This window comes from Leucopleurus acutus (assembly GCF_964270905.1).
Source record: "Leucopleurus acutus genome assembly, chromosome: 6".
NCBI classification, from domain to species: Eukaryota; Metazoa; Chordata; class Mammalia; order Artiodactyla; family Delphinidae; genus Leucopleurus; species Leucopleurus acutus.
This window is the reverse complement of record NC_139149.1, coordinates 27,062,567-27,087,410: the sequence shown is the minus strand read 5'-3', so window position 1 is coordinate 27,087,410 and position 24,844 is coordinate 27,062,567. Positions and strand designations below refer to the sequence as shown.

The window sequence follows — 24,844 nt, the reverse complement described above, 5'->3', positions numbered from 1 at the left end:
ATATGGGAACATATGTATAACTGATTCACTTTGTTATAAAGCAGAAACTAACACACCATTGTAAAGCAATTATACCCCAATAAAGATGTTAAAAACAAAAAAAAAGCCAGCTGGGATTTTGATAGGGATTGTGTTGAATCTGTAGCTGAATTTGAGAAGTAGTGGCATTTTAACAATATTAAGTCTTCTGGCCCATGAACATGGTATATCTTGCCATTTATTTCTTCAATTTCTTTTAACAGTGTTTTATAGTTTTTAGAGTACACACTTTTTACTTATCTTGTTGAAGTTATTATTTTTCTCCTTTTGTGCTATTATAAATGAAATTGTTTTAATTTCATTTTCTTATTATTTATTGCTAGTGTATAGAACTGCAACTGGTTTGATATATTGATCTTTTGCTTTTTCCAGCTTTGAGATATAAGTGATGGTATATTGATTTTGTACCCTGAAGATCTGACAAATATCTTTATAAGCTCTAATAGCTTTATAGGAAAATTTTCTTTATAGGAAAATTCAACATGACAACAACAAGGTCATGTTGTCTGTCAGTAGATAGAGTTTTACTTCTCTCTTTTTAATCTCGATGCTTTTTAATTTGTTTTTCTTGCTTAACTGCCCTCACTAGAACCTCCATTAGAGTGCTTTAGAAGTTAAAAGTGGACATCCTTGTTTTATTCCTGATTTTAGGGAGGTTTTTCTCTCTTTTGTTTTTTTAAGGCAATGTAGGCAGAGAATTACTTTGCACTTCATAAGATATCTAGTTGTTTGCCTCAAAGGAGAAAAGAATAATAGATATTGATTTCTTGGAGAAAAACAGTTTAGACATCCTGGTTACTTCTGATTTAGAATAAGCTATGCTGCTTTTTATCTCAATTAGGTTAAAAGAACGTTGTACAAGGATTTCATCATGGGCCCACGGTTTCTCCAGAGGAAGACAACACACACTACATTTTCTAGAAAGGTAGTCCAATCAAATCCACAGATACTAGGCTATAAGGCCCTAGTCAAATCTTCTCTCATTGTCTACCTCTAGTCACCCAGAGAGAAACCTTTATTCCATATCTGGACATAATTCTGGATAAGAAATATAAGGTACATGAAACTGTTTGACTGGTTGATGTACTGAAATTTTTGTTTCATTTTAATTCCAAAAACTAAAGTATGCTCTGACTCAGAGACGGAAGACAATCTCAAATTTGGAAATCCCTAAAACAGTCCTGCATTAGACTATAGATATCTCCAATGAGCATTACTTACTTATCTTTATACACTGTTATGTTGAAATGAACATGATGAAAACCAGATGTTCCTTTGATGTTAAAAAGAATAAATGAATATATAAACAAATGAACCACTGTTTCCAATGTATCCTTTCATTAGGTGAGTTCTCGAAACATTTTCAGTAACAGAACCAATCCTCTCTTCAAATGAGATCTTATCAGTAAATCGTTATCTCTAGTAATTATTAAATAGGTCAAAATTAAAACACAGAATGTAAGAAACAAATAAGGTAGAGCTAATATATGACCTGGAGACAAGGGTGTAGCCCATACCCTATTAAAAAAAAAAGTGAAAAGAAATACTGATTCCATATATTGTTCAAGGAAATAACCAAAAGCTGCATTTGCTTTCTTCACATTTTAGCCATTACATTCTGCCTAATAATTTTCCAGATGATGGTATCAACTGTTCACATAAATCCCCTTGTGTAGACACTACACACATGAAGAAATAAAGAAGATAACACTACATGAGTGTTTCCAACACTTGAGAGAGGTTTCCAATTCTTTTTCCTTTGCACATCTTTAAAAGGTTTAGCTTCAAAAATACAATAGCCTTAACATATTGTGGTATGCTAAATAATGGCTCCCCAAAATATCCGGGTTCTAATCTCTGGAACCTCTGAATGTTACCTTATATGTAAAAAGAGACTTTGCAATTGTGATTAAGTTAAGGATATTGAGATAGGAAGATTATCCTGGAATATCAGTGCAGGACAGGCAATCCTAAGTGTCCTTATAAGAGGGGGGGAGATTTGGCACAGAACTGACACCAAAGAAAGTGATAAGACACTGAAGCAAGATGTTATGCCACTGGCTCATGGAAGAGGCCATGAGCCAAGGAATGCAGCTCTAGAATCTGGACAAAGGCCAGGAAACAGATTACCCTCTAGAGCTTCTGAAGGGAGTGAGACTGACTACATCTTGATTTTGACCCAATGAAACTGATTTTGGACTTCTGACCTTTAGAAGCGTGAGAGAGTAAACAAGTTATTTTAAGCCACCAAGTTTGTGGTTTTGTTATAGCAGTCATAAAAAAAAAAAGAAAAAAACGAATACATATATATATATGTACATGAAAATTCTTTACACAGAGCACAGATTTATATTCTGTTTTGTTAACAATTATTGAGTATGTATGATGTGCTGACACTTTGCCAGATGTTTGTGATGACACAGTGATGAAGTAGACACAGTCCTTCCCTCAAGAACCCCACACCCATCTGTGGCAGGACAGACTAGCTGTATAGTAGGTAAAATATGAGAAGCACTAGGATTGGGGACCTGCATCTAGGGGTTGGGGAAGAGCAGACTGGCAAGATTGCCTGGTGTTTCCCAGAAAAGGTGAAACCTAAGTTTCTAACCTAAGTCCTGAAAGGTTATTAGGAGTCTACTAGAGAATTAGGCTGTAAGGAGGAAGAATTAAAGTCATAGCAGAATTGATGTGTGTAAGTAGAGAAAGCAAAAGTCCCATGAGAGAGAATGGTATGGATTGAGATATGCGAGATTCCAAGATGGCTGAGGTTCAGCATGGGAAAGAAGAAGGATGAGGTTTCAGGGGTTAACAAAGGGTAAAATCATGAAGAGACTTGTACGCCATACTAAGGGGCCTGGGCAGTTGGTTGACAGTGAGAGTGATCATCATATTGGCCCGGGGGAAAGATTCTCCTCCTTGAAATGGGACAAAAGGGCAGTGGAAGGAAGGACTGAGTCCCCACTGCAGTGGATCTAATGGAAAGGTGAGAGAAGTCTAAGCAAGTAAGGGAGAGCCACTTAGATGGAGAAACATGGATAGAGGAGAAAAGCATCTCTGAAGTAGTGATTTCATGTGAATTTTTATGGCAACATTCACATGAAAAGAGAAAAAGCAAAGGAAGCAAAAATCTCAACATGAAAAACACAGAAACATATTCATCTTCTCAAACCTAAATTTCTTTGCTCCAGAGTAGGCACTATTATTCCTCCTTGAGTGGTGATTTGAAGAGCTTTTCAACATCTCAAAAAACATACAGGTGTAGAAGATTTAGGAAACAGGTCACTTGGCAAAAACTGCGGATGACTAAAGAGTTTCTGTTTCTTTCTGCAAGAAACATAATTATTCAGTCCCTCTGCCTGGTAGATTCATAAAGGAGAGCTCACAATAGTTTTAAAAGTTTGTCCCATCTTTGACACAAACAAGTCTTTGCCAGGACGCTTTATAAAATGCTCTCTTAGCCAACTCAGTTAATAAAGATGTAAATTTCAGTCTCCTATCTTGGCCGAAATAAACTTGTCCATATGTAGTTGTGACAAATCTTTCAATAATACAAATCCAATACATACACAGAAACTAAACTTTCTAAAGATATTAAGATTACATTCACATTTTTGCCAGTAACTTCGAATACATGAAATATTATTCTTTAAATCACAAAGATTTTATAGATTATTTTGCTTTGTCTGCTATCCATACCTCCTTATATATGACAGCAAATTACTGAAATTGCTGTACTAGAGTTAACCTGTAAATGCCAAGTTATTTCTGGATGAAATATTAATGATAATTAATTGCCTATCAAAATCAATCATAATTTACCTAGAATCAGATATGAAATAGTTTACATTTTCACTTTATAATCGGATGAGTTAAAGTTGTTTTTTTTTTTTGTGGTGCACGGGCCTCTCACTGTTGTGGCCTCTCCCGTTGCGGAGCACAGGCTCTGGACATGCAGGCTCAGCGGCCATGGCTCATGGGCCCAGCTGCTCCGTGGCATGTGGGATCTTTCCAGACCGGGGCACGAACCCATGTCCCCTGCATCGGCAGGTGGACTCTCAACCACTGCGCCACCAGGGAAGCCCAAGTTAAAGTTTTATTCACATAGTTATCACTGGATCCCTAGGAAAATTGTTTTTCTGCAGTTTTTCATTCTTTCAAAAACATTCCTTGTCCACTGGTTGCAGAGCAATTTCACTTCTTCTAACCCCAAACTGTATATAAAGGGCAAAATAGAACCAAATATTCTAGTGTTTGTCTGACAACTTCTCTATGGCTCTGTGTTTATTATACATAGCTATTCTACCCAAACATCTCTTAACATACACACACACACACACACACACACACACACAATGCAGAACTTTTATCTGGGCATGCATGTGTGAGGCAAGAGGCAGATGGGCTCCAGGTTAGAATTTACAGCCAGCATCTTGTTTACACTTCCAGACAGAAATAACAACAGGAGAAGATTGGTTCAAGATGGCAGAGTAGAAGAACATGCTCTCACTCCCTCTTTCGAGAACACCAGAATCACAACTAACTGCTGAACAATCATCGACAGGAAGAAACTGGAACTCACCAAAAAAGATACCCCACATCCAAAGACAAAGGAGAAGCCACAATGAGATGGCAGGAGGGGTGCTATCACAATAAAATCAAATCCCATAACTGCTGGGTGGGTGACTCACAAACTGTAGAACAATTATACCACAGAAGTCCACCCACTGGAGTGAACGTTCGGAGCCACATGTCAGGCTTCCCAACCTGGGGGGCTGGGCAACGGGAGGAGGAATTCCTAGAGAATGAGACTTCGAAGGCTAACGGGATATGACTGCAGGACTTCGGCAGGACTGGGGGAAACAGAGACTCCATTCTTGGAGGGAACACACAAAATAGTGTGTGCATCAGGACCCACGGGAAGAAGCAGTGACCCCATAGGAGACTGAACCAGACCTACCTGCTAGTGTTGGAGGGTCTCCTGTAGAGGCGGGGGCAGCTGTGGCTCACCAAGGGACAAGGACACTGGCAGCAGAAGTTCTGGGAAGTACTCCTTGGCGTGAGCCTTCCCAGGGTCTGCCATTACCCCATGAAAAAGCCCTGGTAGTCTCCAGTGTTGGGTCGCCTCAGGCCAAACACCCAACAGGCAGGAAACACAGCCCCGCCCATCACCAGACAAGTGGATTTAAGTTTTACTGAGCTCTGCCCACCAGAGCAACACCCAGCTCTACCCACCACCAGTCCCTCCCATCAGAAAACTTCCACAAGCCTCTTAGATAGCCTCATCCACCAGAGGGCAGACAGCTGAAGCAAGAAGAAATACAATCCAGCAGCCTGTGGAACAAAAACTACATTCACAGATAGTCAAGATGAAAAGGCAGAGGGCTATGTACCAGATGAAGGAACAAGATAAAACCCCAGAAAAACAACTAAATGAAGTGGAGATAGGCAACCTTCCAGAAAAAGAATTCAGAATAATGATAGTGAAGATGATGCAGGACCTCGGAAAAAGAATGGAGGGAAAGATCAAGAAGCTGCAAGAAATGTTTAACAAAGATCTAGAAGAATTAAAGAACAAACAAACAGAGATGAACAATAAGAAAACTGAAATAAAAAATACACTAGAAGGAATCAATAGCAGAATAACTGAGGCAGAAGAACAGATAAGTGACCCAGAAGACAGAACAGTGGAATTCACTACCGCCAAACAGAATAAAGAAAAAAGAATGAAAAGAAATGAAGAGAGCCTAAGAGACTTCTGGGACAACATTAAATGCAACAACATTCGCATTACAGGTGTCCCAGAAAGAGGAGAGAGAGAGAAAGGACCCAAGAAAATATCTGAAGAGATTATAGTCAAAAACTTCCCTAACATGAGAAGGGAAATAGCCACCCAAGTCCAAGAAGCGCAGCAAGTCCCATACAGGATAAACAGAAAGAGAAACACGCTGAGGCCCACTGTAATCAAATTGGCAAAAATTAAAGACAAAGAAAAATTATTGAAAGCAACATGGGAAAAATGACAAATAACATACAAGGGAACTCCCATAAGGTTAACAGCTGATTTCTCAGCAGAAACTCTACAGGACAGAAGGGAGTGGCATGATATACTTAACGTGATGAAAGGGAAGAACCTACAACCAAGATTCCTCTACCCGGCAAGGATCTCATTCAGATTTGATGGAGAAATCAAAAGCTTTGCAGACAAGCAAAAGCTAAGAGAATTCAGCATCACCAAACTAGCTCTACAACAAATATAAAGGAACTTCTCTAAGTGGGAAATACAAGAGAAGAAAAGGACCTATAAAAACAACCCAAAACAATTAAGAAAATGGTCATAGGAACATACATATCGATAATTACCTTAAACCTGAATGGATTAAATGCTCCAACCAAAAGACACAGGCTCACTGAATGGATACAAAAACAAGAGCCATATATATGCTGTCCACAAGAGACCCACTTCAGACCTAGGGACACATACAGACTGAAAGTGAGGGGATGGAAAAAGATATTCCATGCAAAGGGAAATCAAAAGAAAGCTGGAGTAGCAATACTCATATCAGATAACATAGACTTTAAAATGAAGAATATTACAAGAGACAAGGAAGGATACTACATAATGACCAAGGGATCAATCCAAGAAGAAGATATAACAAATATAAATATATATGCACTCAACATAGGAGCACCTCAATACATAAGGCAACTGCTAACAGCTGTAAAAGAGGAAATCGACAGTAACACAATAATAATGGGGGACTTTAACACCTCATTTACTCCAATGGACAGATCATCCAAACAGAAAATTAATACAGAAACACAAGCTTTAAATGACACAATAGACCAGATAGACTTAATTGATATTTATAGGACATTCCATCCAAAAACAGCAGATTACACTTTCTTCTCAAGTGCACACAGAACATTCTCCAGGAGAGATCACATCTTGGGTCACAAATCAAGCCTCAGTAAATTTAAGAAAACTGAAATCATATCAAGCATCTTTTCTGACCACAACGCTATGAGATTAGCAATGAATTACAGGGAAAAAAATGTAAAAAGTACAAACACATGGAGGCTAAACAATATGTTACCAAATAACCAAGAGATCACTGAAGAAATCAAAGGGGAAGTCAAAAAATACCTAGAGACAAATGACAATGAAAACAAGATGATCTGAAACCTATGGGATGCAGCAAAAGCAGTTCTAAGAGGGAATTTTATAGCTATACAAGCCTACCTCAAGAAACAAGAAAAATTTCCAACAATCTAAGGTTACACCTAAAGGAACTAGAGAAAGAAGACCAAACCAAACCCAATGTTAGCAGAAGGAAAGAAATCATAAAGATCAGAGCAGAAATAAATGAAATAGAAACACAGAAAACAAGAGCAAAGATCAATAAAACTAAAAGCTGGTTCTTTGAGAAGATAAACAAAATTGATAAACCATTAGCTAGACTCATCAACAAAAACAGGGACAGGACTCAAATCAGTAATATTAGAAATGAAAAAGGAGAAGTTACAGCAGACACTGCAGAAATACAAAGCATACTAAGAGACTACTACAAGCAACTCCATGCCAATAAAATGCACAACCTGGAAGAAATGGACAAATTCTTAGAAAGGTATAACCTTCCAAGACTGAACCAGGAAGAAATAGAAAATATGAACAGACCAATCACACATAATGAAATTGAAACTGTGATTAAAAATGTTCCAACAAACAAAAGTCCAGGACCAGAGACATCACAGGTGAATTCTATCAAACATTTAGAGAAGAGCTAAAACCCATCCTTCTCAAACTCTTTCAAAAATTGCAGAGGAAGGAACACTCCCAAACTCATTCTATGAGGCCACCATCAGCCTGATACCAAAACCAGACAAAGATACTACAAAAAAGGAAAATTACAGACCAATATCACTGATGAATATAGATGCAAAAATCCTCAACAAAATACTAGCAAACGGAATCCAACAATACATTAAAAGTATCAGATACCATGATCAACTGGGATTTATCCCAGCGATGCAAGGATTCTTCAATATATGTAAATCAATCAATGTGATACACCATATTAACAAACTGAAGAATAAAAACCATATGATCATCTCAATAGATGCAGAACAAGCTTTTGACAAAATTCAACACCCTTTTATGATAAAAACTCTCCAGAAAGTGGGCATAGAGGGAACCTACCTCAACATAATAAAGGCCATATATGACACACCCACAGCCAACATCATTCTCAATGGTGAAAAACTGAAAGCATTTCGTCTAAGATCAGGAACAAGACCAGGATGTCCACTCTCACCACTATTATTCAACATAGTTTTGGAAGTCTTAGACACAGCAATCAGAGAAGAAAAATAAAAGGAATACAAATTGGAAAAGAAGTAAAACTGTCACTGTTTGCAGATGACATGATACTATACACAGAGAATCCTAAAGATGCCACCACAAAACTACTAGAGCTAATCAATGAATTTGGTAAAGTTGCAGGATACAAAATTAATGCACAGAAATCTCTTGCATTCCTATACACTAATGATGAAAAATCTGAAAGAGAAATTAAGGAAACACTCCCATTTACCACTGCAACAAAAAGAATAAAATACCTAGGAATAAACCTACCTAGGGAGACAAAAGACCAGTATGCAGAAAACTATAAGACACTGATGCTTTCATCAAATTAAAGATGATACCAACAGATGGAGAGATATACCATGTTCTTGGATTGGGAGAATCAATATTGTGAAAATGACTGCACTACCCAAAGCAATCTACAGATTGAATGCAATGCCTATCAAATTACCAATGGCATTTTTTACAGAACTAGAACAAAAAATCTTAAAATTTGTATGGAGACACAAAAGACCCACATAGCCAAAGCAGTCTTGAGGGATAAAAACGGAGCTGGAGGAATCAGACTCCCTGACTTCAGACTATACTACAAAGCTACAGTAATCAAGACAATATGGTACTGGCACAAAAACAGAAATATATGTCAATGGAACAGGATAGAAAGCCCAGAGATAAATACACGTACCTATGGTCAACTAATCTATGACAAAGGAGGCAAGTATATACAATGGAGAAAAGACAGTCTCTTCAATAAGTGGTGCTGGGAAAACTGGACAGCTTCATGTAAAAGAACGAAATTAGAACACTCCCTAACAGCATACACAAAAATAAACTCAAAATGGATTAAAGACCTAAATCTAAGACTGGACACTATAAAACTCTTATAGGGAAACATAGGAAGAACACTCTTGGACATAAATCACAGCAAGATCTTTTTTGACCCACCTCCTAGAGTAATGGAAATAAAAACAAAAATAAACAACTGGGATCTAATGAAACTTAAAAGCTTTTGCACAGCAATTAAACCATAAACAACACAAAAAGACAACCCTCAGAATGGGAGAAAATATTTGCAAATGAATCATCAGACAAAGGATTAATCTCCAAAATATATAAATAGCTCATGTAGCTCAATATTAAAAAAACAAACAACCCAATCCAAAAATGGGCAGAAGACCTAAATAGACATTTCTCCAAAGAAGACATACAGATGGCCAAGAAGCACTTGAAAAGCTGTTCAACATCACTAATTATTAGAGAAATTCAAATCAAAACTACAATGAGGTATCACCTCACACCAGTTAGAATGGGCATCATCAGAAATTCTACCACCAACAAATGCTGGAGAGGGTGTGGAGAAAAGGGAACCCTCTTGCACTGTTGGTGGGGATGTAAAGTGATACAGCCACTATGGAGAACAATATGGAGGTTCCTTAAAGAACTAAAAATAGAATTACCATATGACCCAGCAATCCCACTACTGGGCATATACCCAGCGAAAACCATAATTCAAAAAGACATATGCACCCCAGTGTTCATTGCAGCACTATTTACAATAGCCAGGTCATGGAAGCAATCTAAATGCCCACTGACAGACGAATGGATAAAGAAGATGTGGTACATATATACAATGGAATATTACTCAGCCATAAAAAGGAACGAAATTGGGTCATTTGTAGAGACGTGGATGCATCTAGAGACTGTCATACAGAGTGAAGTAAGTCAGAAAGCTCAAAACAAGTATCGTATATTAACCCATATATGTGGAACCTGGAAAATGGTACAGATGAACCAGTTTGCAGGGTAGAAACTGAGATACAGATGTAGAGAACAAATGTATGGACACCAAGGGGGGAAAGCCATGGGGGGTGGGGGGGGGAGATGAATTGGGAGATTTGGATTGACATGTATACACTGATGTGTATAAAATGGATGACTAATAAGAAAAAAAATTAATTAAAGAAACAAGAACAGAAACATGGTATATAGCTGGACTTTGCCTCCGGTGAACACTTCAAGATAACAGTAATGGCAGGGGCAGAGAGGAGCTGAGTCTTGCCCAGACAAAAGATAAAGAGACCACATATTTCTCATTCTTAAGGTCAAGGAGACCTCCTCAACTACACATGTGCAGAAAGGCTCTTGGGGGTCAAAAAGGAGAGGGCACCACCCCATAATAGGTAATGCCAGCCCTCCCATAGGCCTGTGGGCTAGACTCTATCTTTGAAAAAAGTTGTGCACACATGTTGGGGTGGATCTTAGGGTAGGTCAGGTGTGGAAAAAGAAACAAGATAATTGGCCAAAGGTAAACAGAGACGTGGAAGAAAAGCCCTATATAAATGACTTAACTGCCTCTTTACTGCACTCCTTCTCATTAGGGGGGATGCCCACACCCTTTTCTCTCTGGATGTGTATCTCTGCCTTGCTCCTCTCTTAAATAAACTGTATCTCTGCATGCTCTCCCACTTCTTGTTCTGTGTTTCTAATAATAAACTTTGTTCCAGTTTTTTACAGTTTTTGCCTCCTTGAGAAATGCATTTTTCAGTGGGGGCAAAAGCCAGGGGAACTTTGCTTCTAGCCTCTAGCCTCTGGTGGTCTAGTGACTAGGATTCCTGGTTTTCATCCAGACTACCCAGGTCCAATTCCAGGGCAGAGAACTAAGGTCTCGACTCAAGCCACCACTTGAACCTGAGATCATATTGACTCTTGTCATATCTAAACTCATCTTTTCATTCATTCAGCCAACATACACTCAGAGCCTGTGATGAGCCAGACCCTGTGTTAGGCACTGGGCATGGAGAAATGAACCCGCTTCAGTACACCTGAAAGGAGCCTGATTCAATAAACAATCAGGTTAGTAACAGAAATAGAAATATACATGGGGATTTAAAAAAATAAAACTAAATATATTGATAAAGCATAGGACTCATTGGAATCCTCAAGGATGATCCCCTCACACACCCTGGTACAGGAAGTAGGAAAAATGCTTCCTGGACTAGGCATCACTTGGTCTTACCCCAAAGAAGGAGGAATCTCACGAAAGGAGGATAAAGAGCATGCCAGGCAGACTACATAGTCATGGAATTCCTTTGATGTCCTGTCAAGGGGCTGGTATGTGAAGAAGAGACCGGGAGAAACTGACAGCAGAGCATGGGCACGGCCACATTTGCCTTTTCCTGTGATGGCTGATGGCTCTTGGCATAATAAATATCAGGTGTGAAAACAAGATTGTAACATCTGTCACTGGGTGTAGTAGATCGCAAGAGAAAAGGAAAAATTTGAGAAATGCTTAGGAGGTACAATTATTAAGACCTGATGGTACAGTCATGTACTCAAAAATACATTTTAAATACCTACTAACTTTCAGGTACCATTCTAGGTGCCATGGATACAGTTGGAAAAAAAAACCTAAAAAGCAATTCTTTCTTTCTTGGAATTTTACCATCCAATCATAGGAGACAAATTTTTTTTTTTTTTTTTTTCTCCAGTACGCGGGCTTCTCACTGCTGTGGCCTCTCCCGTTGCGGAGCACAGGCTCCGGACGCACAGGCTCAGCGGCCATGGCTCACGGGCCCAGCCGCTCTGCGGCGTGTGGGATCTTCCTGGACCGGGGCACGAACCTGTGTCCCCTGCATCGGCAGGCGGACTCTCAACCACTGCGCCACCAGGGAAGCCCAGGAGACAGTATTTTTAAAATGTAAATGCATAATATTTTAGTTGGTGATTAAGTACTATGAAGAAAGATGAAAACTGGTAAGGGGAATAGGAAGTGATAAGGTAGATTGATTTATTAGAGGAGTTAGGCAAAGACTTGCTATGAGCAGAGACTGCAGTGAAGGGAGGGCTGAAGGCAGGGAAAGGGAGAGAGAAGAATGAAGTGTGTTGAGGTGTGGGGTGCTTTTATGTCCTATTCTTTGTCCAAAAAAATCACTGGGATAAGAGACATAGTTGGAAGTAATTCACCTCAAGTATCTTTATTTTGGCCCACGCTATTCTGTTGACTGAATTAGGTAATCAGAGTCAACATCTGCCCTGTTTTCACACACAGTTGGGAACTACATGCAACACTTTAACATTAGGCAGTGATGGAACGCAGTAGGAACAAACAATTGCTGACAGGATATAGATAGACAAATTCTACTCTGAAGTTTTTTTGTTTGTTTGTTTGTTTGTTTTAATGAAGCGTAATTTTACTACTGGTCTCCTCAGTGATATTCCTAAAGACAAAGAGACCTGGCTAGTATTATCTGTGGTTTGAATCTTCCATGAAATCCATCAGCATAGATAATTCAGAATTTAGTGAACTGTGTTGCCCACAGCTATATGTACCAGCAGGGGCCACCTAGGACACCTCAGCATGAGGAATAATTATCCTCATGAGGAAATTTCTCTGATATTATCTTGGGGAATCCCATTTGTGTCTTCCAGATGCAGATGGAAGACAAACCTATGTTGAAGCTTAAAAGGGCAAAGCATTTACTGTTCTTATTAAGAAAGCCAGATTGAGGTCACTGCTCTCTGCTTCAGTTTGTCTGGGATGAAAATAGAATTCTTAATAGTGAGTTAGTACTCAAGCATATTAAAAAAAAAAAAACGTCTATTAGTGACCATTAAACGTTTTCTTTTCCCGTGATAAATGGATATGTCTCTTACCCTTAGAAGTGACCCATTGGGAGTATTTTCATTTACTATTCTTAAAAATCTTTTTCTTGAAAAATGTAATGTAAAAATATCAACACAAATATCATAAAAGTTACAAGTCTCTGGTAAATCCTGATCAATGCACTGTTTTCATTCAGTGAAAATCTTTCAGATTCTCTAACAGCTTTTGCTATTGCTCTGTAAATTGGTTCCATTTTCAATGCCTCCTCTTCCTTGAGGATATGTTCTTTTCTAACATGAAATGATTATTTCTAAATTAAACACCACATACACACACATAAACCCTTGAAAAATTAGAGATGAATGATAGATAATATATTTTTAAAAAGATGACTGGCATTTGGAATAATCTTAATTCTATCTTTGAATTTTATCTTAACACTATATTTGCTCTATTACTGCCATCTTAAGTCTTACCTAAAATCATGTATTACATTGACTATTGCAATAGTCTCTTAATGGCATCCTTGCTTCACTGAAGCCAATCTATACACACTAGTCAAAAGTAATTTTTTTAAACACCTAACTTGCATCACATCATCTACCACTCTTCCCACCTAATGTCTTCACTTGAATTATATCCAGACTCCTTGCTTTATCCCACAAGATTCTGCCTACTTCTTCCACAGCATTTCAAAACAATTCTCCTCATTCCTGAGGGCTTCCTTTGTGTTTTTTTGCTGGTACTTCATTTCTGCCTTATATGCTCTGGACATGCTTACCCCACTAACTGAAATTAACTTGTATGTATTTTTCACATGGTTGTCATCTCACTCTTCACATCTCAAGTGTATGTCACTTCAGTGAGGACTTCCCTAAAGTCTCAAGATTTTCTGTTCAGCATCATAAGGGCTAATCAAGACTTGAAATTCCTTTATTAATTTGTTTTTGTTCTATCCTCCTCTAGACAATAAGCTGCACAAGTCCCTGATTTCCCCATAACTGTATACCCAAATCATAGAAGACTAGGTACATAGCAGGTGATCAGTATACAGGTTTTGATCAAACGACTAATAAACCAATATGTAGGTGACATCAGCATCATGGTGGTGTCTCTCTTCTCTCTTCTCTTCTCTTTCCTCTTTGTAACAACTAATTAGACATCTATTACCAAACAAAAGTGCTTCTGCATATTTCACAAAGGGATGTGGAGGTTTCCAGTCCACCTGTGCATCCAAAAATAAACAAGGGGGATCTCAGTGAGGGTTGCTGATACAAGGGAGTTGGCAAACTGGCCCCAGTCCCACTCACTGAGATTAGAAAAGAAAGAACCTGCAGAGTGCAAAACTGGGCAGATAACCATGGAGAAGAGAATGACTGGAAGTCCAGCCTGCCTAAAGGGAGATTCCAGAATGCCACTGGAGTGAGAAAGAGCAGAGTTTGGAAGCAGAGGAGAGGTAGAAAATTTCCAAGGTGGCCTCCCCTCCCCACAGATGAACAACAAGGGGCTGGGCTTTTGGAAGCAGCACTGGCTACCCCTCTGGCAGAAGAGGTAGACAGTGGTGACCTCTTTCATAGAGGAGGTGATAACCACAAAGCAAAAATCTAGAGTAGATTCACAAAACGTGAAAAGGGGGAGACAGAGCATACCACTATAGAACACCACTGCTTTGCAAAGGCAGGGAGAAACAGGGGGAAGAAATAATGAACATACAAAACAACCAGAAAGCAGACAAGAAGATGGCAGCAGTAAGCCCTTACATATCGATAATCACTCGAAACATAAATGGACTGAAGTCACCAATCAAAAGGCAAAGGGTGGCTGGGCGGATAAAAAACAACAGCCATGAAAACATACAGAGAACAAACACACAAACAAAAACCAACCAAAACAGAAAAACAAGATCCAACTATATGCTGCCTACAAGAAACTTCTTTCAGTTCTAAAAACACACAGAGGCTCAAAGTGAAGAGACAGCACATATTCCATGCAAGTGGAAACCAAAAGTAAGTGGGCATAGCCATACCTATCAAACAAAATAGACTTCAAGCCAAAAACTGTAACAAGACACAAAGAAGGTCATTTTATAATGATAAAGGGGTCAATATACATAGAAGATACAACAATCATGAATATATATACACACCCAACATTGAAGCACCTAAATATATTAAACAAATACTAACAGATATGAAGGGAGAAATATACAACAATACAGTAATAGTAGGAGACTTCAATACCTCAGTGACAGCAGTGGATAGATCATCCAGACAGAAAATCAACATGGAAATGTGGGAATTGAACCATACTTTAGACCAAATGGACTTAACAGACATATATAGAACATTCCAACCAACAGCAGCAGAATATACATTCTTCTCACGTGCATACAGGATATTAGATCATGAGAGGACCAAGATAAATCTTAGCTAATTTGAGGAGACTGAAATACTATCTTTTCTGACCACAATGGTATAAAACTAGAAATCAACAAGAAGAAAGCCGGAAAATCTACAAATATGTGGAAACCAAACAATACACTTCTGAAAACCAATGGATCAAAGAATCAAAAAGGAAAAAAAAAATCTTGAAGCAAATGAAAATGGAGAGAAAACATATCAAATCCTAGGGGATGCTGCAAAAAGCAGCTCTGAGAGGAAAGTTTATAGTGATAAATGGATGTATTAAGAAATTAGAAAGATCTCAAGTAAATAACTTTACACTTCCAGTACCCAGAAGGAAAAATTAAGCCCAAAGTTAGCAGAAGAAAGGAAATACAGATTGGAGAGAAAACAAATGAAATAGAGACCAGAAAAATAATAGAAAGAATCAATAAAAGAGCTGAATTTTCCAAAAGATAAAGTTGACAAACCTTTAGCTAGACTAAGAAAACAACAGAAGACTCAAAATTAGAAATAAAAGAGAAGACACTACAACTGATACTACAGAAATAAGAGAGTACTATGACCTGCTATATGCCAACAGATTAGATAACCTAGAAGAAATAGATAAATTTCTAGAAACTTATAACCTACCAAGACTGAATCTGGAAGAACAGAAAATCTGAACAGACCAATAATGAGGAAGGAGGCTGAAACAGTAACCAAAAACCTCCCAATACAGAAAACCATAGGACTAGACGGTTTCACATGTGAATTCTACCAAACATTTAAAGAATAATTAATGCCAATCCTTCCGAAACTCTTCTAAAAAATTGAAGAGGAGGGAACACTTCCTAACTCATTCTACAAGGCCAGTATTACCCTAATACCAAAGCCAGATATAGCCACTATTCGTTAGTAATATTGGTCTATCGTTTTCTTAAACTATAGACCAATATTACTAATGAATATAGATGCAAAATTTTTCAACAAAATATTAGCAAACTGAATTGAGCACACTAAAAGGATTATACACCATGAGCTTGGGATGCAAAGATGGTTCAAACTGATAAACGTATTACATCACATTAATAGAATGAAAGAAAATAACCACATGATCATCACAATAGATACAGAAAAGGATTTGACAAAATACAACATTCTTCCATTATAAAAACCTCAAAAGAGGTACTTCCCTGGTGATGCAGTGGTTAAGAATCCACCTGCCAGTGCAGGGGACACGGGTTCGAGCCCTGGTCTGGGAAGATCCCTCCCACATGCCGCAGAGCAGCTAAGCCCGTGTGCCACAACTACTGAGTCTGCACTCTAGAGCCGGCGAGCCACAACTACTGATCCTGTGTGCCACAACTACTGAAGCCCGTGTGCCTAGAGCCCATGCTCCGCAACAAGAGAAGCCACTGCAATGAGAAACCTGTGCACCGCAACGAAGAGTAGCCCCCGCTTGCCACAACCAGAGAAAGCCCACGTGCAGCAGCGAAGACCCAACACAGCCAAAAATAGACAAATAAATTTATTTAAAAAATAAACTCAAACGATTGTGTATAGAAGGAACATACCTCAACATAACAAAAGCCATCTATGACAGACCCAGAACTAACGTTATACTCAGTAAAAAAAATTGAAAGCTTTTCCTCTAAGATTAGGAACAAGACATGGTTGCCTACTCTTACCATTCTTATTCAATATAGTATCAGAAGTCTAGCCACAGCAATTAGGCAAAACAAAAAAATAAAAGATACCCAAATCAGAATGGAAGAAGTACAGCTGTCACTATTTGAAGATGATACTATTTTGTATATAGATAATTGTAAAGATTCAACTAAAAACTATTGGAACTAATCAATGATTTCAGTAAAGTTGGAGGATATAAAAATCAAAATAAAGAAATCAGTGTTGTTTCTATTTGCTAATAATGAAACATCTGAAAAATAAAGAAAATTATCCCATTCACAATAGCATCAGAAACAATAAAACACCTAGGAATAAATGTAACTGAGGAAGTGAAAGATCTGTACAATGAAAATTATGACTTCATTGAAATAAACTGAAGAAGGCATAAGAAATGGAAAGACATCCTTTACTCATGGATAAGAATATTGCTAAAATGTCCATACTACCCAAAATCATATATAGATTCAACACAATCTCTATCAAAATTCCAGTGTTATTCTTCACAGAAATAGAAAAAAAATCCTAAAATTTTTAAGGAACCACAAAGAACCCAAAATAGCCAAATAAATCCTGAGAAAGAACAAAACTGGAGGTATCACACTTCCTGACTTTAAACTATACTACAAAGCTACAGTAATGAAAACAAAATGATACAAGCATAAAAATAGACACAGACAAATGGAATAGATTAGAGAGCCCAGAAGTAAACCCCCACATATTCAGTTAACTAATATTTGGTAAGGGAGTCAGGACCACCTGATGGAGACGTGATTGTCTCTTCAAAAAATGGTGCTGGGTGCATAGCACAGGGAGATCAGTTTGGTGCTTTGTGACCACCTAGAAGGGTGGGATAGGGAGGGTGGTAGGGAGGGAGATGCAAGAGGGAAGAGATATGGGGACATATGTATATGTATAACTGATTCACTTTGTTATAAAGCAGAAACTGACACACCATTGTAAAGCAATTATACTCCGATAAAGATGTTAAAAAATAAAATGGTGCTGGGAAATCTTGATAAACACATGTAGAACAATGAAACTGGACCCTTATCTTACACAACTCACAAATACTAACTTGAAATGGATAAAAGACTTAAACATAAGACCTGCTACCATAAAACTCCTAGAAGAAAATGTAGAAAAGAAGCTCCTCAATAGTGGTCTTGGCAATGATTTTCTGGATATGACACCAAAAGCATAAACAATAAAAGTAAAAGTCAACAAATAGAATCACAACAAACTTAAAAGATTTTTCACAGAAACAACTAACATAATGAAGAGGCAACCTACAGAATGGGAGGAAATTTGCAAACCATGTATTGGATAAGGGGTTAATATCCAAAAATATATAAAGAATCTTCTTACACAATAACAAACAACCCAGTTAAACACTAGGCAGAGATCCTAAATAGACTTTTTCCAAAGAAAACAACCAAATGGCCAAGAGGTATATGAAAAGATGCTCAACATCACTAATCATCAGGGAAATGCAAATCAAAACCATATGTGCTATCTCTTGACACCTTTTAGAATAGCAACAAGAAGAGATAAGTGTTAATGAGGATGTAGAGAAAGGGAATACTTGCACACTGTTGGTGAAAATGTAAATTGGTGCAGTTACTATGTAAAACAATATAGAGGTTCCTTAAAAAATTAATAGAACTACCATATGATCCAACAATTTCACTTCTGGGTATATACCCACAGGAAATAAAAACAGGATATCAAAGAGATGTATGCACGCCCACGTATATTACAGCACTATCCACAATAGCCGAGATTTAGAAATAATCTATGCACCCATCAACAGATGAATGGATTAAGAATTTGTAGTGTATACACATAATGGACTATTATTCAGCCATGAGAAAAACATCTTCCATTTGTGACAACCTGAATGGACCTTGAGGATATTATACTAAGTGAGATGAGTCAGACAGAGAAAGAAAAATACCGTGTTATATCACTTATACGTGGAATCTAAAAAAGCCAAACTCACAAAAGCAGAGTAAAATGGTTATTTCCAGGGGCTGGGAACAGACGGATAGACAGGGATAGAATAGTTTGTTTAATGGTACAAAACTTGGAATGAGTAGTAGATAAGTCCTAGAGATCTAATGCACAATACAGTGAATATGGACAACAATATCAAACTTGCTAAGACTAGATTATTCCAACCACTAAAAAGAAATGATAATTATATAATGTTATAGGTATTATCACTACAATTACAATCATATTACAACCTATAAATGTCTTGAATTAATATGTTATAGCATTGCATAAATTCAAGGTGTATATGTCAAATATATTTCAAGAAAAAAATTAAAAAATAAACCATTATGTATATTAAAGGTGAAAAACAAAGACCAGAGCAAACCAACTTCGGCCTCTGTAAAATGGGTCCATTACTTGCTTGTGATGTGTTTAATGTTTCTGAAAGTAAAATCACTGAATGCAATTCTGTAGACTAACCTAGGAGGTAGAGCAATGAAGACACTAATTAAAAATCGTTAAACCTTAAATTGCATTCCTATAATGATCCAGGTATATCCTAACTAAAATGAACTGATACATCGGAAATAAAGAATAAGGATGAACTATGATTTACTTGCGTGTTAAAAGGGAATTCAATTTGCCATTTCTGGTATTATTAGGAAGCTTATTAGGATATAAGACCTTGATGACAGAGACAAAAATCCTTCATCTTTTTTCAGAGCCTGCCATTCCAGCATAAATTCTCTCTATCCATACTTTCTGTAAAATCCCTAAGTTCAGTTTCTTAAGGTAATTAAAAACCAAAAAATAGAGCAGGAAATTCATAAGTTCCATTGTAATCATTAGTCTCAGCCTCTTCCATCAATGTGTACCCCAGCTGTATTTAATAATCATTCCTTTCTCTGTTCCCCATCTTTTAAATTACCCCAATGTTCAAAAATAAATAAATAAAAATACAGTCTTCTCCTTGATTAACAACTCAAAAATGCTGCCAGATTGCCTCATTCCTTTTCTACAGTTTTAGTCTATAAATTTGGGTATACTTACACATTATACCATAAAACATTTAAAATTAACTTTTTCATTGGTATTTTGTCAACATCCTTATAAGAAATTCAAGGACTGATGCCTTCTATATATATGATCCGAGTACCAATAAACACTGTAAAATATATTCATTTGCATTGGGCTTTGGCTTTCTTAGAGGAAGAGCAACTGAGCTCACTGCCAGGAAACAAGTGGCCAGAGGTGAAGTATAGAGTGAGGTGAGTCAAAGATCCCAAACGATCACGTTCCAGATAATCAGTGTGATATGGATATGTGCATTTCATATGTCCATATTTTATGAGAGGTGGTGTGTTTTTGACAAAGAAGAACTGAAGTAATTACTAAGGAACGAGGCTACCAATTCTAGACCTGGGATGGCCCTCCTAGGCTGTATGTCAATGTCCTCATCTGTTACTCCTCACCCATCTCCTTACCAGAGCTGTTGCAGTGGGTGGGGTCAACAGGTCTTCCATTTTTATCAGAGCAGACTATTGCTCGAAAACGCATGCCTTCTCCACATTCTTTGCTGTCTTCTTGTACCCGCAATCCTCTCTGAGGCTCCCTTCTGCCTTCAGGAAGAATGCAGTCTGACCAATTTCCGTAAGGATGAGACGTAAACACATCACAAGGACATGGTTCTGTTTGCACTAGAGGGTACAGGTCAGCATCCTGGCATTTCTCCTTCTTCCTGCTTTTCCCTGTTCCAATGAGAGACATTGATGTATTAATTTCACATCTGCTGTTTTGTTAAAAGTCGCTCACATTTTATGTAAAAGCTCTTAGACTATTAAGTCTTAAATAAAATAAAGCCTTTCTTTTTTACACTCTTTTTTATTTTTTTTTAAACACAGAAGGAAATCCTAGGACAATGAAAGCAATTCCCACAGCAACTGTGAAATTTAAGTTAATTTGAAAAGAAGAGGTCTCATATTAGAGAGAGGCAAAAAATACTTAGAAGGTGTTTGCTACAGTGGCTCAACAGATAGAAAAGTCCTTGATGTATTTAATATTGGTTTCCCTATAATTTGTTGATAAAAAACAGATAGATTACCTTGTCTCCATTTTCCGTGAAATTATGGTTACCAGGGAAATGAACAAAACGCTCTAAGTATTAAGTCCTTCCCTTTTTTTCAAGTAACTTTTTAAAAGCAGTTTATTTATTCAAGGAACAAAATGATATCCTCCCAGACAATGGCCCTGGTGTGAGCCTGGGTGTCACTTGGTGTGTGGTGGACAAACTGGAACTTATTTTGGTTCCTCTCATCAGGCAGCTCACAAATGCTGACAGAAACAATAGATTGAAATAAATGCTCAATTCATTTTGGATAATTTAATCTGAGAAAAAGGTATGACTTGCACTTTGAGAGACCTTTTTAGGTTATGTATTTTAGAATATGACCTTACCTGACCAATTGACTTTGATGGACGTTTGAGGTGTAATCCCAACTTTGAGTAATGACAAGGCAGAGTCATTTTTCAAAGCTGTGAGTATTTGATCATTATGTTTAATGGATTCCAAGATGGCCTGTACCTTGACTCAACTTTGCTACCAACACACTTCCTCTAGATTTTTAAAAGTTTTCCTAGATCTAATAATTCCACTTTGTTTCCTTATTAATGGGTCACTAGTGAGAGTCTTGGCTGGTTATATATATATATATATATATAAAATAGGCAGCTTTATTAGTTTTTCTCCAGTCCTTACGGCTGTTTTGGAAACGCTTGCAGTAAGCTGATGCACAGACTACTTTCTTATTGTCAGTTAGTTTACTTTACACACAGCAATTCTACAGTTGTCACCTGGACGATTGGCTTTATGCCTTCTGTGATGCTTATGGCCACAATAAATAAGGATTCCTGCAGGACCTGAAACGATCTTGTAGAAGCTTCGGCCACACCACTGTCCCTCTGGGAGGAAGTATTCACTTGCCTCTACCATTAGAGGCACGTCCTGAGAATACGTTTGAGGAGCAGAGCATCTATCACCACTGTGAGAATTTACTGCATGAGAGATACATCAATGGATGAGGAGGACTGGCGCCTTCTTATCAGCGTTTAACACGTAACCCAAGTCTCTGGTGCTTTTCAAATGCCCACAAAGTACCGTTGTCTCCATCGCTTATACTTCCATTCTATTCTCAACACACTTAACCCTAGATCTTGACTCTACCTATTCCTTAAAAGTACTTACTCTTGCCAAAGTAATAAAGTCATGAATTTTACGTCTTATCTTTCAGACCTGATCATTCAACAATAGTTCTGAGTGTTGACTATGCCATCATTCTTGAAATATCTTTCCCAAGTTTCATCACACCTTACCTTTATGTCCCTCACCCCTACTCCACACCCTCACCATCTCTCTGGGCACACCTTTTTTGTTTGTTGAATTCTTCTCCCTCTGTACCTCTCTTAACTGATAGGTTTCCTCAGGGCAGTGCCCTAGATTCTCTTTTCTGATCCTACACCTTCACCACCCAAAGAGTTTAAATAATCGTCTACAACCTTTAAATCCCTAATTAGTATCTTCAGCCCAGATTTCTTATTCAAGCTTCTGAGCCATAGACTGGAAATCTACACCTAAAGAACCAGTCAAACTCAACATGGCAAAAGCTACACTCACCTTCTGACCATCATAACCATCCCTTCTCCTGCATTTCCCAGTTCTACCAATATGACTGAGTCAAAAACTGGAGTGTCACATTTGAATCATTCTGTTGTGCTACCTGTATCTGTTTAAGGACAAAGATCTATCATTTCAAGTACCTAAATATCTCTTGAATCAGTCTGCTGTATCCATTCTGACTGATACCACCCATATTTAGCCCTCCTCCAAATCTCCAGCTTAAATCACTACAACAATGACACCTTCCAAGATCTTACTGCCACCATAACTCACTTCCTTCAATCTATTCCCTGCACTGCAGCCAGGACCAACTTACAAATCTGGAAATCTGATCATATGACTCATCTATTTAAAACTCTCCAGTGACTTACCACAGCTCATGGAATGAAGTCTAGACTCCTCACCTTGGTCATCAAGGTTCCATAGGATCTGGGTCTATTAGTGTTTGCCTCCGACTGTGTTGCATCACTCTGCCTCTGGCACGTTATAAGTAATACTGAACATTTTTTAGTTCCTAGAAGCTACTCATTTAACTGCTGGCCTTTGCACGTTCTACGCCAGAAATTGTCACCAGTTCTACCTTCCCTCCGTTTCCTAGCTAATGGTTATTTGTCCTTTAGGTCCAAACTGATAGATCACTCCCTCCGGAAAGTCATCCTTGAATACACTCTTCATCTCAGTTCTAGAAGAGGTGTTCTTACGTACTTGTGTAGCATGTGGTAGGCAGAATGATGGCTCTGCAAGAATTTTTTACATCCTAATCCCTGGAACATGTGAACACGCTACTTTAGATGGCAAAATGAACTTTGTAGATGTGACTAAGCTTGCGGATCTTGGGATAAGGAGATTATCTTCCTGGGTTCAACATAATCACATGATCTTAAATTCAGAGAACATTTCCTGGCTGAGGAAAGAATCAGAGGCAAAATAACTATGAAAGAATGATCAAAAGATGATGTAATGTTTCTGAATTTCAAGACTTTGGAGGAAGGGAGCCATGAGCCAGCGCCTAGAAGCTGGAAAAGAAAACATTTTCCCCTAAACCTTCCAGAAAAAAATGCTACCCTGCCAACATCTTGCTTATAGCCCCGTAAAATCTATGTCTGACTTCAGACCTATAGAACTGTAAGAGAATAAATTTGTTGTTTTAAGCTATCAAATCTGTGGCAATTTGTTAAAGAAGCAATAATAAAAAACGAATACAGCACCCTATATGACAGCTATTGTAACAGGTACTATACTGTGTTGTAACTGTCTGTAGCAAAACTCTATCTCTCATTAGACTGGAAGCTCTTAAATTAGGGTCATGTCTATCTATTCCCTTACAGTGTCCCCAAGGCCTAGCACACATAAATGGTAAACAAGAATTGTTCCTTGAAGAATTGAGCAAAGTTTTTTAAAAAAAGGAAAAAAAAAGTAAGGAAGAAATGAGAGACAGAGAAAAGGAATAAATAATAAAATGTTCATGTACAAAGTAACCAAAAGTTACTGGCAGAACAAATATTTTGTACAAATATATGCTGTCTCTATATTTGTGATATCCTTCTTAATTACATGGCATCACTGTTTGAAGAAGGCTTTGAGCAAGTTAGTTAACGTAGAGATGGTTTTCACAATAAGAAACCGATTACCAGTGGTCCTTAACCTTGATTACATTATAGTCATAATCAATATTAAACCTTGGATTCAGGACCAGCCAGTACTTTAAAAATTTTAAAAATCAATCTCTACTACAACTCTAAAGACATTTTTTCCTCTTAAGTCAGAGAGAAATTTGTAACTGATTCCACAAAAACACAAAACTACAATATTTAATAGGTATTAGTTACCCAGGTTTTTTTTTTTTTTTTTTTTTTTTTTGCAGTACGCGGGCCTCTCACTGTTGTGGCCTCTCTCGTTGCAGAGCACAAGCTCCGGACGCGCAGGCTCAGCGGTCATGGCTCACGGGCCCAGCCTCTCCACGGCATGTGGGATCCTCCCGGACCGGGGCACGAACCCACGTCCCCTGCATCGGCAGGCGGACTCTCAACCACTGCGCCACCAGGGAAGCCCTACCCAGTTATTTTGAATATATAGATACATATGAATAACCTAGATAG

The 24,844-nt window shown here is 37.9% G+C and overlaps 1 protein-coding gene across 1 annotated transcript in view; it reads right to left on the bottom strand.

Moving 5' to 3' along the window:
• THSD7B (thrombospondin type 1 domain containing 7B) overlaps positions 1-24,844 on the bottom strand; it is a gene marked incomplete at its 3' end in the record, with an annotated part of 763,972 nt that overhangs the window by 228,138 nt on the left and 510,990 nt on the right. Inside the window, exon 13 of the mRNA XM_082841629.1 lies at positions 20,557-20,820. Coding sequence (XP_082697755.1) covers positions 20,557-20,820 — 264 coding nt within the window. The remainder of the gene's footprint in view (positions 1-20,556; positions 20,821-24,844) is intronic.